Source organism: Oncorhynchus gorbuscha, linkage group LG24 (assembly GCF_021184085.1).
Source record: "Oncorhynchus gorbuscha isolate QuinsamMale2020 ecotype Even-year linkage group LG24, OgorEven_v1.0, whole genome shotgun sequence".
Classification (NCBI taxonomy): domain Eukaryota; kingdom Metazoa; phylum Chordata; class Actinopteri; order Salmoniformes; family Salmonidae; genus Oncorhynchus; species Oncorhynchus gorbuscha.
In genome coordinates, this window is record NC_060196.1 from 39,197,127 (window position 1) to 39,214,044 (window position 16,918).

A 16,918-nucleotide genomic window follows, 5' to 3' on the forward strand; every position below is an offset into this window, starting at 1 on the left:
CTACAGCTCTAATTAGGCATGACAGAAGAGTAGACTAACACTGTACAAAAGGTGAGGGATGTTCACTGAACATAACAATAATTATAGGTCATGGGACACAGTCTGGACCACTCAATATTTGCCATAAAAATCAGGGTCGTTGTCCTGTTGTCCTCTCCTTTTTAAAAACCCTTCCGGATTTGACTTTGAGAGCCAGACTGCATTCTGGCTCTGTACTGTTTAGGTCCTCAAATGTGAGCCCAATCTTTGCTCTAAAGCCCCTTTAACAGCAGTCATCTCCCTCCCTGTCTTCCCCTCACTCTCTCAATCTCACTTTCTGCCTCTCTTTTTGTTCATCAATGATGTTCCCTCCATCTAGCAACCCCTCCTCTACGACCTTGTGCTGTTACATAAGAAGAGCTGTGGGTGTTGTTTCATAGTGTCAAATAAAAAATCGAAAATGTGCGGCGAATACAACAGGTTTAGACCTTACCATGAAATGCTTACTTACAAACCCATAACCAACCATGCAGAGTATTTGTTTTTTTTTAGGTAAGAAAAATTAGCTAAATAAAATAAATGAAAAATAGTAACACAATAAAGTAACAATAACGAGGCGATATACAGGGGATACTGGTACGAGTCAATGTGCGGGGGGGGGGGGTATGGGATAGTCAAAGTAATTGAGATAATATGTAAATGAAGGTAAGGGGCAAAGATGCTATGCATAGAAAATAAACAGAGAGTAGTAGCAGCGTATGTGAAGAGTGTGAAGGAATGTGAATATGTGTGTGTGTGTGTGTACATCGAGCCTGTGTCAAAAAAATATAACAAATAATAATTAAATAATGGGATCAATGCAAATAGTCCAGGTAGCTATTTGAGCAACTGCTCAGCGGGAAGCTGTTAAGGAGCCTTTTGGTCCCAGACTTGGTGCTCTGGTATCGCTTGCCGTGCGGTAGCAGAGAGAACAGTCTATGACTTGGAGTCTTTGACAATTTTTAGGGCCTTCCTCTGACACCACCTGGTATAGAGGTCCTGGATGGCAGGAAGCTCGGCCCCAGTGATTTACTGGGCCGTACGCATTATCCTCTGTAGCACCTTCAGATCAACTTTATTATCCCACCAGGGTTGTCGAGCAGTTGCAGTCAGAATGCTCTCGATGGTGCAGCTGTCGAACCTTTTGAGGATCTGAGGTCCCATGCCAAATCTTTTTCTCCTGGAGTAGGCATTGTCGTGCCCTCTTCACGACTGTGTTGGTGTGTCTGGAACACGATAAGTCCTTAGTGATGTGGACACCAAGGAACTTGAAACTCTTGACCCACTCCATTACAGCCTCATCAATGTGAATGGGGGTGTCCTTGGCACTCCTTTTCCTGTAGTCCACGATCAGCTCCTTTGTCTTGCTTACATTGACAGAGGTTCTTGTCCTGGCAGCACCTTGGCAAATCTCTGATCTTCCTATAGGCTGTCTCATCGTCATCGGTGATCAAGCCTACCACTGGCGTGTCGTCGGCAAACTTAATTATGGAGGCGGATGTGTAGTTGCACACCCTTACCACCTGGGGGCTGCCAGTCAGGCAGTCCAGGATCCAGTTGCAGCGGGAGGTGTTCAGTCCCAGAGTCCTTAGCTTAGTGATGAGCTTGGAGGGCACTATGGTGTTGAACGCTGAACAGCATTCGATGAACAGCATTCTCACATAGGTGTTCCGTTTGTCAAAATGGGAAAGGGCGGTGTGAGTGCAATAGAGATTGTGTCATCTGTTGGAGCGGTATCCAAATTGAAGTGGGTCCAGTGATTCTGGGATGATGGCGTTGAAGTGAGCCATGGATCAGCCTTTCAAAGCATTTCATGGCTACAGATGTGAGTGCTATGGGTCGGTAGTCATTTAGGCAGGTTACCTTGGCGTTCTTGGGCACAGGAACTATGGTGGGTGGTCTACTTGAAACATTTAGATATTACAGACGGGGTCAGGGAATGGTTGAAAATGTCAGTGAAGACACTTGGGGGTTGTGTGTGTGTGGTGTGAGTGCATGCGTGTGTGCGTGCGTGCGTGCATGGATGTGTGTATGCATGTGTGTGTGGAAAGGCTGGGTGTCTGTAGCCAGTACACAGCCCATGGCCATCCCAGGATGTGTCTCATTGGTGTGACAATGACCATAGCAGTTAGTTAGCACGAATAGATCTGGGACCAGCCCACTCAACTCTACTTCTCTCACTTTTTAGTAGACTTTCCCAAAGACAAAAAGGCTGCATTTTATTTTACTCTCATGTGGCACTGGCAGTAGTGTGCTGGTTTGACTAACACTTTCTGCTTTGGATTCGTTGTCTTTTTCTAGTTGAAAACCAAACCATAACGCAGAATGGGCCCTGCCTCCCTAAGCTTTGATGAATACCAATGTGGTATTAACAATATTTTTAAATCTGCAGTGGCAATATTCATTTTTGAATGTACTGTATACATTTTTGAAGAATATAACTTATAAATGCAACTATCATTTAGTTCAACTATCATACCCCATCTGAACCCAAAATGTAAGCTTGTTTTTCAGAACATGGATAAAATGATAATTTTGATATCATGGATGCTCAGTCCTGGCATCCATACCTCTGTCTATAGATTTGAGTGTGGTTACATTTCTCCAGACCCATCCCTCAGCTTTTTACCAAAACACTTTGTCAACTTCTGTCCTGCTTTAAGAATCCCTGTGTTCATTGTGCCGTGTGTGTGTGTGTGTGTATGTGTGTGTGTGTGTGCGACAGACAGTCTTCCCTTGCCACACCTGCATAAGAGAGGTTTAGCTAACACTCCCACACCTACTGTAACGCTAATCCTGTTTCAGATTGCACCTTCAAACCATGAAATCCACTCACAGAGAGAGAGAGAATACACAGTGATGCAGTGTAGGCAGAGGTGCAACGAAGATAATCTTCCCCGTCACTTTCCTCCTCTGGCTGTAAGGAAACAGAAAGGAAATGGCACAATTAAATAATGACAGCAGTCAGATGGATGCAACCAGAGCCATACATAACTGGATGTAACCAGAGCCATACATAACTGGATGTGACCAGAGCCATACATAACTGGATGTAACCAGAGCCATACATAACTGGATGTGACCAGAGCCATACATAACTGGATGTAACCAGAGCCATACATAACTGGATGTAACCACTAAGATAAAAACAGTAACCAGATTCATAACTGGTTAGCCATTCATAAATGTAACCAGGAAATGACCAGAGAATAACATAACTGGATGTAACCACTAGATTTAGGTTTTACACTGAAATCACAGGGTTTGCCCTAAAGGCAAAGCAACTATGTGTCATATACACAGTAAATGTGTAAATTAAATGACCCAGTCCTGTGGACCAGGGGTCCATTCAGTTACCAATTCAGTCAATTCATGAATCAAAAAAATGCTCATATTAAACAATGGACCATTTTCAACTCATGAATCATTTAAATTCATTAAACTGAACTTGGCCCAACCCGGCTGTAGACATTGAAATATCCCTCCTATGAAAAATGGAGCAGGAGTTCCCATGAACTGGTGTGACCGCTGTGGTCTGCTGCCCTAGCAGTGATCCCATAATGGATCTGGCTGGCCTGCCTAGCTTACTGTACACTGAAGGAAAGTCCTTGAGCTGGCTGACTGACCAACACAGCTCTGTCTACAGGGTGGAGTAGGGAACACACTTACTGCATGATGAAGTCACTCCCAGGGACCAAGGCACAACTACACGAGAGCCTGCCTACAGTCTGCAGAAGTGAGCACTCATTCACTACCCCACAATGTGACCTCAGAAATGGACTGGTGGAAATATATTGGATTCTACCTCCACCACATGCCTATACCAATCCAATACTTGAACCTATGTGAAGGAATGAGCACACTCCAGGGGAGAAGACAATTGAATCAGAACAACAGTGGCCTGGTAGGAATGTAGAGGTGTAGAACATTGGGTGTGACAAGGTGGCAGAGGGGTAGGAGGCTTTGTGAGGATGTCACCAAGTGGTTTCCTCCCCGTCTCCCCCGTCTCCACCCTGTCTCTCTAACGTCTTGAGAGTTCCGCTTCACTGTGTGCGACAGGCGATTGGGGTGATCAGGGCCGGCGGGCTCTCTCCACCCCTCCTTCACTCAACTGTCTCAGCAGGTCACCTGTGGCTCCTGAAGCCTTCAGGGGCCACTACATCACAACATGTGAGTTGCATACTCAATATAATAATATGTACTGATGGATAGTATACCAGTATTACAGGTAGTATATTTTAGTCTCCATTTTGCATTCCATGTGTGAAACTATCAGGAAATATATTTCATTGTTCTCTGCCGTATACACTCTTGTGTTAAACCATGTGAGGCAGAATTTATTTATATTATCTCAGTGGTCACAGGTTAACAGTGAGGCGAGAGAGAAGGGAAGATGGAGAGAATAAAAAAAGAAAACATGGATTAGAAAGAAGAAAAAAAGAGTTCAGAGGGTCGTATCTCATTAAGCAATTGAGAAAGTTAATTAGGCAGCGCTGATAATTATTGCCATGGCAACCTGAGCGCACTCATGCAAATTTGATTAAGGAGTTGCTGGTGGTTTATCTGCAATGGGGAGACAGATAGCAACCCAAATGACACCCTATTCCCTATCTAGTGCATAGAGCTCTGGTTGAAAGTAGTACACTATAAAGGGAATAGGGTGCCATTTGAGACATAAAAAAACAGACAGCAAAGCAGGGCCAGCAAAAGAGCCCCAGAGACCCCTACAGGTGAAATTGTGCAGCTGCATATTCTCTTACCAAACCCACTCCAGAGTTTCTCTAAGTAAGATCACCTCATTGAGCACAGCATGACTATGGTATTGCCAACATCCCCTTACAGCAGACTATCACAAGCATTAAGATGTTACTCAAATATATAACACCAGCCAAAAGGCAAAACACGGACAGCTTTATTACTGGCCCTCGAAATTGGGACAGGATGAGTCTTTGATTGGCCGTTATCACGGTCCGTTCAAAATCAACAATGATCAGTCCTATTCACAATGTTAATCATGAACCCTGTGTCTGCTATTACCTATTCATGTATACAGAATACTAACAATATCAATATCTCCAATATGGATGTCTTCCTAATAATGGTTTAATTTTCATTCCTAGATGTAGAACTTTTGTGACACAACGAGTACGAGTTTAGTGATCCACTGAGGTAGACATCCTGGGTCGTTTCCACAAAGAGAGCAGAGCACAGTACACATGTTGCCCTCTGGTGGAAAAGAGATCAACAACTAACTATAAGAACACAATCATTTCAAATGAGCCACATATGTTAATTGAACCGGACACGGCATTGACCATGGAAATACAGCCATTCAAAATGAGCCACACTAGATTTTTTAACATTGTCTGCAGCTTGTGCATCACATAGATATTGTGAGGGATAAATACCCTTCGTTATGCAGCAAGTAGCAATGATTGCTAATCACTGCCATCGATGGGATTACAACAATTTATTTCTTAATTTTACTCCTATAAAAACTCAGAATGGTTTTGAGGACAGATTCCTTTTCAAACTGTTTGCTTTAACAAACCCACAAGTAATACTCAAACAAAAAACAATGGATGAAATTTGAGGTTTAAATTAGACGAGACCTACGTCAAACTCATCACCTTGAGGAAGTAACAGACACATTTGACATGTTCCCAGAACAGACAATCACATTCATTTAGCTGAACAATCCCTTTGCCATCCCAGGAGCTTCCTCAGTAGATGGCATCATGTAAAGTAAAAGGGCAAAACTGACAACATGAAAGCAACAGCAGAGACCCAGTGGGAGATTTCTCTAGGGACTAAACTAATCCTCCTCTCCCACCATCATCTCACACAGTGGAGAGAGAGGAGTATGGATTATTACTGTTTATTATACAAATATCAAAGATATGAATTCTAATAACCTGCATGTCACTTTGTTTAAACTTTATTTATTTTCTAAACTGAATTTCATACATATCTGACAATAATGGGTTCCATTTCAACCAACCCCCCAATTCTCATATAAAAATAGCAAAAAATTATAATACAACTGTCTCACACACAAAAACTGCTCTGTTTCTTCATAGTTTCTTTAAAGCCAATCTGTACCCACAGTTCATAGCCTTGTCTGAGTGGATTATTAAAACATCTAGCAGGCCTTGTCTGGTTAATGTTACCCTCTGTATTGACAGAAACATGGTTTTCAGTGAAACCAACAGCACTAAAAATATCCACAAAGGCAAAATCATACTGTGAATCAAACAGTCAGAGAGTGAATAGCGAGTTTATAAGACATTTTTCTGCAACAGAGCAATGTTTCATTTTGTTTAAAATAATGAATAAATAAAGCTGTAAAACAATGGTTCAAATGGACCAATCTGTGTTAGTTACAATACGCTAATCTGAGGTCAGTCAGACATTACTTTGTCAGTTTAAGTGAGTTGAGCAATAAAAATAAAACAATACATGTATGAAGCAGACAAAAAAAACATCCAAACCAAAATATATTATTATTCTCACAAACATTTCCCTATATCAGGGATCCCTATATCCCTTTGTCACAGCTTGTACAGTACAGGAAGTCTTGATTGATTGGTTGTCCAGAGACGTGACCACTCTCCTAACTAATACTAACCACTCCCATTATATTGTCCAGGGAGGTGCTATGTGCAAATTTGAAATGGTATCCTATATAGTGCATTACCTTTAGCCAGTAGAGCACTAAGGGAAATCGGTTGCCATTTTGAAAATGACCTATATTAGAAGAGAAGGGGTGGGCTTCTTCCCTGGCCACGCCTCCTTGGCATATTTCTTCTTGCGTGGTTCGTTGAGAGCCTCGGTGGTGTAGGGTCCGGGGGCGAGGATAACAGCAGGGCTGGGGGTGACGAAGGGCTGTGCTGAGGCTGAGGTGGGGGAGACGTCCACCTCGGGAGCAGGGTTAGGGAAGACTAGTGGCAGGCCCCCCAGGATAGTAGCTCCACCCTGGGCCATGGCGGGGAGGGAGCCGGCCTCTCCAATGGTGGGTGGGAGGTCTCCATAGAGCCCTCCACTGAAAGGGAAGTTCTGCATGCGTCTGGCCACAGAGTCCTCCAGACCTAGTGTAGCGTGACCCTCCATCTTCCTCTTCTGATTGGGTAGCAGGGTTTAGGGGGGAATGAGAAGATTGAAGATGGCAATATAGTAGCGTTAACAGTAAAGCACTGTGAAGTACTCTCTGACAAATAGTCTGAAAATGGATTTATAAATAAAATGGGATTGATTGACCTCAATTTGTCAACATCAACTTTTAGCATGAATTGATTGGAGATGGATCAACACGAAGGTAATTATAGTTGTGTTTTTATATTTCTATTAGTTTAGTGTCAGTTAGTTCAGTTTTTATTTAGTTTTAGTTGTATACAAATATTTAGTTTTTATATTATTTAGATTCCGTTTTAGAATTAGGAACAGGAGGCGGCTTGGAGACATGTGCTATATAGTTTTTTGGGGTGTTTTTGAGCATGTAATTTCTTTCAAGTGGGGGGCAGTAATAAATAAGGTGATGGGTAAGGTCATAAGTAAGGTTAGGTTTAAATTATTAAGTCAATCTCAATGAGACTTGGATTTAAAAGGAAAAGCACCGAAACTGGTGCAAAAAAATATGTTCAAAAGAATTGAGTCAGCTACCTATGTATTTATTTGGACAGTGAAGAAAAACGTTTAATTTGGCTCTATACTCCAGCATGTTAGATTTAAGATCAAATGTTCCATATGAGGCGACAGTCCAGAATTACCCTTTTATTTTAGTGTTTTTTCATACATACGGTATCTGTTTTACTATTTAGAAATTAATTCAATTTATGCATCTAGTCCCCCCATTTGAAGGTGTAAAAAGTATTTGGACAAATTCACTTGTGTATTAAAGTAGTCCCCCAAAAGAATGTAGAGGTCGTGTTTCAGATTAAGTTGTGCCCAATAGAAATGAATGGTAAATAATGTATTGTGTAATTTGAGTCACTTTTATTGTAAATAAGAATATAATGTTTCTTAAAACGTCTACATGATTGGTGGGTCCCCCGCAGGACAGTTGAGCTAACATAGGCTAATGCGATTAGCATGGGGTTGTAAAGTAACAAGAAAATTACCCAGGACATAGACATTAAATTCTTGTTAATCTAACTGCACCGTCCAATTTACAGTAGCTATTACAGTGAAATAATATCATGCTATTGTTTGAGGGGAGTGCACAGTTATGAAAAATGATTAACAAACCAAAAATCGGCACATTTGGACAGTCTTGAAACAAAATTGTGAACAAAAATGCAATGGTTCATTGGATCAGTCTAAAACGTTGCACATACACTGCTGCCATCTAGCTGCCAAAATCTACATTGCGCCTGGGCTGGAATAATACGCTATGGCCTTTCTCTTGCATCTAAAAGTTGGTACAAAAAAAATACATGTTTTTTTTCTTTGTTTTATCTTTTACCAGATCTAATGTGTTATATTCTCCTACATTTATTTCACATTTCCACAGACTTCAGTGTTTCCTTTCAAATGGTATCAAGAATATGCATATCCTTGCTTCAGGTCCTGAGTTACAGGCAGTTCGATTTTGGTATGTCATTTTAGGCAAAAATTTAAAAAAGGGGCAGATCCTTAAGAGGTTCTAACCTCTACATTAATGTGGATGCTACCATAATTTGGGATAATCATGAACGAATTGTGAATAAGTTAAGAGGCAGAAATAAATCAAAAGCTAGCTGCATTTACACACCAGCTTCAGTAGCTTGAAAACCATTAAATTTTTGCCCAATGTTAAGAAAAAGAATGTTAAAAAAAAAACATAATTCATGATGGTTTTTATTTAAGTTTGTTTTGGAGTCAAAGATATTGTTTTCGGTATAGTTTTTGTTTTTTAAACAGTTTTGATTTGATTTTGTTCACTAAATCGGTTTTTCTTGATTTGTTTTCATTATTACAACAACAACAACCTTGGTCAACACAACTTTTGCCTTTTTTCTCAAGAATCATCCCCAGCATAAAGTATGAGATAGACGTGAAGAAGTTTACCTTGATTGGGACAACAGCAGTCTGTACCATGTTCCTGAAGCGCCCTACTGATGGGTCGACGTCCTCTGTAAAAACAAGAAGACACACAGGATTACATTTTGAAATGTGTGCGCACGCATCTGCATTTGTGCACGGGTGTGTGTTCTTGCATGTCAGTGTGCAAGCTTGTGTGTCTACGGGCATGTGGGTCATCAACCCTAACTAACACACCTGGGTTGATGATGACCTCCTCCTCACTGAAGGAGACCCTGCTACTCCTCCTCTTTCTCTTGGGCCTCACAATGTCCAGATTGCCATCCTCAATGGTCAGGGTGGAGATACGCTTGTTGTGGGCCGTGTTGAACTCTGTCAGGTTCTGGAACAGGTGAAACAAGAGGATGGATGCAGTCAGGTTCATCAAACAGATGGAGAAACCAGAAAATTCTACATTAGCTGCTTGAACAAAACAAATATATGTCACAAGAACTCAAGCAGTCCCCTGCCCCACACAAACACACACCTCCAGCTCAGTCTCCTCCTCAGGTAGACCCAGCAGTCCTTTGAGCTCCTCGTCCTCCCCTGCCTTCACCTCCCCTCCAGGTATGGTGTTAGTCTGGGTCTGGGGCTTCTCTCTCAGGGTGTAGACCCGTGTGGATGCCCCGAACGACATGGTGGAGTCGATGGGCACCTGCTGGGGCTTGTGGGGCTCCAGACGGATACGACCCAGGAATGTACCATGTGCTAGCGGGACAGAGTAACATGGATTGTCCTTTCAAAATGTAACTTCATGTTGAAGTTCACATATCTTCTATTTGGCATCTACAATGACATGGCATGGCCCAATCCTTTTTGTACCAGGGGCCAGCAAGCTACGGTTCTCTTTCTTGAACATTTACACTGAAACAAACCCTTGACAACTGACTGCCAGACAAAGAAATACTGCAGGATACTAAAGCAGTACTAGATACTCACTGCTGTTGAGGTCGATCAGGAAAACCCTCTTGAGGTGTCTATGGTAGACCAGGGCTGAGTGGATACGAGAACACGACTGGTGGTCTATCGTGAAGTCACACAAGTCTGGGTTCCGCCCAAACAAGTAGTATTTCTTTTCATCAATGATTAGCTTCTACCAAATGAGAAAAAAAATGTCAACAGAGTTGCCTATCTAAGGTCATGGACTGGTATTGCAATGGTTTTCTATAGAAAAGGTTTTGTAACATACACCGGATAGGTGCAGTGAAATGTGGTGTTTTACAGGGTCAGCAATAGTAGTGTCAGCCCTGGCGCAAATTAGGGTTAAGTGCCTGGTTCAAGGGCAATTTAGGGTTAGGGATAAATAACTAGTGGGTCTTTGACTGCATTGGAATCCAAGGGGTCACTAGGTTAGGTAGGCAGAGAGAACTGACCTTATTCCATGTTTGTTTAAGCACATCTTCCAACACAGTGACATGTGCAGCAAATATATAATATAGGCCCTACACCTTATAACATACTTTAAGTCTTATATTTAAATTAACATTAGGCTACTTGATACAAGCCATATCTTCTGCACAGAGGCATTGCTCTTGCTTCTGTGGTTATTTTTGTCCAGCACCAAAAAAGTTGAAGTTGGTGTCAGGGTTAAGACTAGTAGACTTACCTCTACTAGCTTGTCTCCCTTCACCACATCTAGATGGAGTCCAGGGGGAGGTTTCCCTGCCCTGACAAAACAAAGTCAATGTCAATTGCATGTTGTAATTATGCTTTTACTCAAATGGAGGCTGTTTTGCCGCCTTGCTGCATAACTAGTTGATCAAGACTACGGATTTGCAATACCATTTCTTCAAATGTTTTGCATGTGTGAACTGCACAAGCAATACTGTTATTCTTGTCTTGAGAAAGGAACACGCTTGCAAATGCTGCATAACAGTAAGCATTCTGGCACACCATACAGCTTTAGCAAACCCTGCTGCTGGATTTCACTGACAAGCTAACGTTTGAATGCTCTAACAGCTAGCATACTACTGTGACTGAGCACTCCAATATCATAGCGAAGTTAACCCAGATAGCTAGCTAGTTAGCTCATGTTTCTAGCAAGCAAACTACATCCTATTTCGATGCGACAATCTAATCAACTTCACCGACATGGACCTTACAACACTCTACTGCATGCTTTTGATTTTGGACAGTCAAAATTATGCATTAGACATCGTCGCTGGTCTTACCATGACGGGCAGTCAAAAAGAGGTGTGTTTGTGCTTGGGTTTGCTGCCATCTTACACCGTGCACTAGTAGTGAATGCTGGGAATATGAGGACTACAGGGAAGTCTGTAGAAAGCTGGGAATCGTAGTTTATTATGAAAGTTAATAAACCTACTTTAATTCCCCTGGTTTAAATATCTATGCTATATACGTTGGAGATCAAATTGTTTGGGGTAGATTTATAACAAGTTTCCCACGATAGTAGAGGTTCGTTTCAACATATTTTGTTGTTTGGCAAATCAAGACAATACAATTTTGACTATTCATTATTTTCATTGCATAATGACATTTCACCAAACAATCATTTATCCAATCAACATTTTACACTGTACATCAGCTGTCACATACCAGAGGACCTCAAAACTATATAAAAATAAAATTAGGCCACAGAGTCACCATATTTGAGAGTAAATAATATAAATAACAAATCATAAAAAGTAACAGACATGCATGTTGATAAACCAAAATGTTCTGTCTTTCATTTAAAAACGTCCTATAGCCATTGATGTAAGATGACCTTAAACAACAGAAGACATTCTCTAGCCCAGGGGTAACAACTCTTACCCTACGAGGTCCGCAACCTGCTGGTTCTGTTCTACCTGATAATTGCACTCACACCTAATCAGTAACTGATTAGAGGGGAACAACGAAAACATGCAGTGGACTGGCTTCAAGGTCCAGAGTTGAGTTTGGGGGCCTAGCCAGTAGTGGACCTGAAATGCTTGTCGTCGATGGTGGAGAAGATGTGGCCTTCTCTGATAAGAAACTCCAAGGTCTGGCTGCATGGAGTAAATGGAAAAAGGAAGCATTAGACCAGATAGTCTCTTTTCACTAAGATTTATTTTTAAAGTTCTCCCTACTGACCCCCCCCCAAAAAAAGAGTATCTGTTACCTGATGGTAGTCATGCTGAGGTACCCCAGCTTAATGTCTAGCTCCTCTAGACTGATGCCCCTGGGCTTGGAGTCTGAGCAACTCCTGATCAGGTTCAACACCTTACAGGAGGAGAAATAAAGCCATTGGTCTTTTGACCAAATCACATTACACATCAGATCTTTTTCAGAACTGATCTGATTGTGAAAAAAATATCAGAATTGGACTGTCTGTGTAAATGTAGCCTTAACCTACATGCCAAACTAGAATGTTCCAAACACACCAAGACAGTCGTGAAGAGGGCACGACAACACCTATTCCAACTCAGTGTAACGTATGTGAAACGGCTAGCTAGTTAGCGGTGGTGCACGCTAAATAGTGTTTCAAATCGGTGACGTCACTTGCTCTGAGACCTTGAAGTAGTGGTTCCCCTTGCTCTGCAAGGGCCACGGCTTTTGTGGAGCGATGGGTAAAGATGCGTCGTGGGTGACTGTTGTTAATGTGTGCAGAGGGTCCCGCATAGCATTTGGTAGATGCCAGGTACAGAGAGAGGCTAGAGAGGCTCAGAGATATAGGATCAGTCATGATGTATTGTGTACAGAGGCCATAAAATAGATTGATAGAACTACAGTGTGGACTGATGGATCTTACATGGACATACCTGTAGTAAGTGGACCTACTGTCTGGGCTGGTGCTTCTAATGGTCCTGGCAGTGTGGAGGCCCAATTCAGAAATCTTGTGCTCATGAATGTGCGGTGTCAAAGGACTTTGATAATGAATGAATTTGACTTCATAGCTTTTATTGGTAAGGTTATCAATACGACTCAGGTTGAGGAAAGCAGAAATGCCAGGTTGAAGGTTATTGTGGAGACGGCAAGAAATATTGGTGGTAATATGTCACTGTTGAAATGGTTATTTTGACATGCTGAACAATCCTAAGGGTGGAGTGTTTCAGCATGATAAAGTTTAATGGGGTTGGGGAGGGTGTGGTAGAAGTTAAGGATTTATTTATTTCAAATTTTATTTTCATGGTAGTACAGAATTGGGCAGATCATGATTGATCGTACAGCCCACCACAGTAGGTGGCAGCATGCACTTAAACAATTGTTTGCGGACCACCATGATATCATAGAAGGCCTAATATATTTACATTTACATTTAAGTCATTTAGCAGACGCTCTTATCCAGAGCGACTTACAAATAGTTATTATTACACAGACAAATCCATTGTCACGTTGCTTTCAAAACTGTAAACTGAGACCAGAAACAACCCCTACCCCCTGTCCCAAGGCACAAACCCTTTTCACACTACTTAGACAAACCTAGCTAAGCTTAGCGGTGCTGGCTTCGCAGTTGCACTAGTTGCTGGAACCGTGCTGGAAAGGTGATAAAATAATTTAAATGTTGAAAGAGAATGATAAGGTTTCAGAGTGGAATTATTTTAACTGTATAAAATTGATTAGAATCAAAATTATAATCTGATGTGTGTAGTTTTAGTCTGAATTAGGTTAAACAATGTATCTGTATAGTGGAAAAACACAGACTGTCTGAGCAAGGCGTAGTTTAGGATTTGAACTTGTTTGTGTGTGTGTGTGCCTAGTAAAATATCGAAGTACAATTAAAACTGTGTTTGAACTGACCTGGCTAGGCCTCAGACTTGGGAGAGGACAGGGAGTACTTCTCAAGGTCTCCCTAATTTCGGGGGAATGGAACTGTCGGCTGGGTAGTGATACACAGTGGTGAGAACTATGGAGAAGGATAAAACTCACCTACTGTTTGTGTGTATGTATGTGCGTAGGATACATACTGTTTGTGTGGAAGTATGTGCGCAGCTATAAAATTGATGTTTTTGTATTCTTGACTTTAGAACGTTCTCCGAATAAACTGCACTAGCCTTTCGCATAAACTCAGTCTTAGACTAATAATTATTAAACCCATGGTCTTACAAACCTCGGGGATTGGCCAAAGCTATTGATTGATTGTTATTATCATTGGGATTGAAAACTCTCGTGACAAAAGGACAATGTGAAAAGAAAATATCTAAACCATCATAGTACGGTTCAGCCCTATAATCTGAGTCAGGCATTAGAAGCTAGGGTCTAGGCATTATATGTGCTGCAGGACTAGAGAACTGACCTGGCTCTGACTGGCACTCAGCCCGTAGGTTGATGCGTCTCCATCTCCAGGATTACTACCACCACAAAGGTTCCTGTTGTGCTGCATGTGGGCCTGCATTACCTCCAGCATGTGAGAGGTGATCTCATTCAGGTCCTCAAGGCAACAGATGTTGAAAGCCACCAATGATCTTTGGCCCTGGCAGGAAGTATATGAAGGGGTACAGAAATGTGCCATACTCATGTAGAGAAATACTAGACTTAAAGTACTAAATCAAATACATTTACCTGAATGATACGCAGGCTTCCAGTGACCTTGACATAAGTCCCTGGGGACACAAAAGTACTGTCCACACCAGGATCCTGTAAGGATTCAGTATATTATCTGCTATAGGAGAAACTAAAAATGCTTTTAAAAAGTTGCCAATGCCCTATTTCTCCCCGACCTAGTTAATTTCAAACATTTCTGGACGAAGACCTATAATTATCCACTTACTGCAGTGTCCACCCAGAGCTTCACGCCTAATGGTGGTCCAGTCATGTCGTCCACGGAGTACAAGACATTGTTTACTGAGGGAACCGTTCTCCTGACGATACCCAGCACAGATACCTTCATCCAGAAATCAAATACAAGGACAGGTGTAGATGTTGAATCAATGCGGCGCTGCCAGAAGTTTTTTTCTGGTTTGCAGTGAATAAAGTGGATAAACATGATATAGGACCTACTGGGAACGAGCTCTAGGTTTCTCTACCAACAGGGACCCTTCACCTGGTGGAGCAGAAACACTCACCTGGTTGACCTCAATGTCACCAACTCTGAAGACTTCCCCGACAGCCGTGGCAGACAGCAGTTGGGACACAGTGCACGGCATCATCTGAAGCTTGTCCATTTTATAAATATACGAATGCTAGTTCAATGCATTCCAAGAGAACATTGTCCTTGTTCAGTTATGGGTTTCATTGTGACGACATAGGGGTTAAAAGAAACACCTTGGTTGTCTTCTGTCCTGACTGGAAGGTGGTAAATCCACCTGTGGACTGATTGTACCTGTATCCACTTCCCATATATGAGCCCCTGTTGTATACTTTGGAAAAACACATTGAACTGCACAACACATCTACTGAAAGCAGGTACAATGAGTGACTAAAACTTTAAAAGTCTAGTTAAATTAATTTGTGTGACATCTTAGTTGCAGGTCCCTTCAAGACTCACCTTGACCCCACTTGTAGTTGGAAGAGGGATTTTAGTTTGATTTGATCATTACAACTATCCCATAAGACTGAAAGGTGTAACACTTGACAGATCACCACATTTCAGCTCACTAGCAAAAAAAAACCTTAGCCAATTATCCAATTAACCAATCAGAGACCAAAGTGTAGCAACCATATAACCTCAGCAATCAACAAAGGGCATCTCCCACTCAATCAGCAGCTAAATAAATTGAAAACTTGCAGACAAGTTCATTCTCACTAAAACATTTACTATGATATGAAATCGAGTATATATTTTTTAATCCATGTTTTTTATTTTATTTATTTTAATTAGAACGCCATCAATTGAACAATGAATGACATTTTACAGCATTTGTTGATACATTTCACTGAATCTCTTCAAAATATCTTACGACATACAAAGGAAATATTGTTCATAGAAAAGTTTGAGCCCCTCATACACCTGGTTATAATGTACACTGATGATGCTTGGTGTTTATCTTCAACTGATGAGGTTTGTCGTTGCAATGGGTCCTGTTCTGAATAGGGCACTTACGATTTGTGTTCCCAATGGCACCATATATATCACATCACTACTTTGGACCAGGGCCTCTGGTCCAAAGTAGTGCATTATATGGGCAATAGGGTGCCATTTTGGATGCAGATTTCACCAAAGCTGACACATCGGAGTCTGGTAGGATTATATTTCAGGCAACGAGCTATTTTTATCTCCTTATCAAGTTCATCAGAAGCAGCAAAGACGTTTTTGAGTAGGTGACCCCATTTGTGTGTGTACACGATCAATACACACACAAACACATCAATGACCAACCAAAGTTGGGCCAATGAAGACAATTATCACCACTAGCACACCAACACAGTATCCAACTCTAAAACCACTTCTGTATCAATGACAGAACATATGGGAAGCTGAAGTAACTGTTGAAAAAGGATCAACCATCACAGCAAACATACAACTCAAACAATGTCAAGGCGCTCGTAATAATTCACAGTCACATGTCCATAAACTCCTCCTTCAGCCTCTGTAGTAGCTCATATACACAAGGTGTACAAAACATTAGGAACATCTGCTCTTTCCACGAAAGACTGACCAGGTGAATCTAGTTGAAAGTTATGATCTGTTATTGATGTCACTTGTTAAATCCACTTCAATCAGTGTAGATGAAGGGGAGACAGGTTAAAGAAGGATTTAAGACAATTGAGAATATCACAGGAGGTTCATACCTTAATTGGGGAGGACAGCATCATGGTCATGGCTGGAGTGGAATAGTATCAAATACATCAAACACTTGGGTTCCATGTGTTTGATGCCATTCCGTTCGCTCCTTTCCAGATATTATGAGCCGTCCTCCCCTCAGCAGCCTCCACTGGTTTATGTGTGCCACTCAGAGGGTGAATGGGCAATACAAAATATTTA

General features: G+C 41.6%; 1 protein-coding gene across 4 annotated transcripts; it reads right to left on the minus strand.

The window, feature by feature from the left end:
* Nucleotides 1-5,032: 5,032 nt before the first annotated feature.
* LOC124012022 (nuclear inhibitor of protein phosphatase 1-like) lies at nt 5,033-15,586 on the minus strand. Of its 4 annotated transcripts, XM_046325360.1 has the most exons (13): nt 15,482-15,586; nt 15,060-15,353; nt 14,765-14,878; nt 14,557-14,631; nt 14,291-14,467; nt 12,176-12,276; nt 11,997-12,062; nt 10,682-10,742; nt 10,015-10,168; nt 9,563-9,783; nt 9,274-9,418; nt 9,064-9,128; nt 5,034-7,137 (listed from the first exon to the last, which is right to left on the minus strand). In XM_046325360.1, exons 2-13 carry the CDS (start codon nt 15,156-15,158, stop codon nt 6,766-6,768), a joined length of 1,650 nt encoding a protein of 549 aa, XP_046181316.1. In that variant the 5' UTR covers nt 15,159-15,353; nt 15,482-15,586; the 3' UTR covers nt 5,034-6,765. The 4 variants fall into 4 exon arrangements, with proteins under 4 accessions (XP_046181318.1, XP_046181319.1, XP_046181316.1 ...); XM_046325361.1 differs by lacking the exon at nt 15,482-15,586 and having other exon boundaries at nt 15,060-15,474; XM_046325362.1 differs by lacking the exons at nt 12,176-12,276; nt 14,291-14,467; nt 14,557-14,631; ... (1 more) ...; nt 15,060-15,353; nt 15,482-15,586 and having other exon boundaries at nt 5,033-7,137; nt 11,848-12,059.
* Between the last annotated feature and the right edge of the window lie 1,332 nt (nt 15,587-16,918).

What these genes read in the sequence shown, in the direction of transcription:
- LOC124012022 (XM_046325360.1), bottom strand. Translation starts at nt 15,158, where the DNA reads ATGGACAAGCTTCAGATGATGCCGTGCACTGTGTCCCAACTGCTGTCT. An exon ending in AGGGAGACAAGCTAGTAGAG is followed by an intron (nt 10,169 to 10,681) that starts GTAAGTCTACTA and finishes CTCATTTGGTAG; the next exon opens with AAGCTAATCATTGATGAAAA. An exon ending in CCTGATCGACCTCAACAGCA is followed by an intron (nt 9,784 to 10,014) that starts GTGAGTATCTAG and finishes CTGTCCCGCTAG; the next exon opens with CACATGGTACATTCCTGGGT.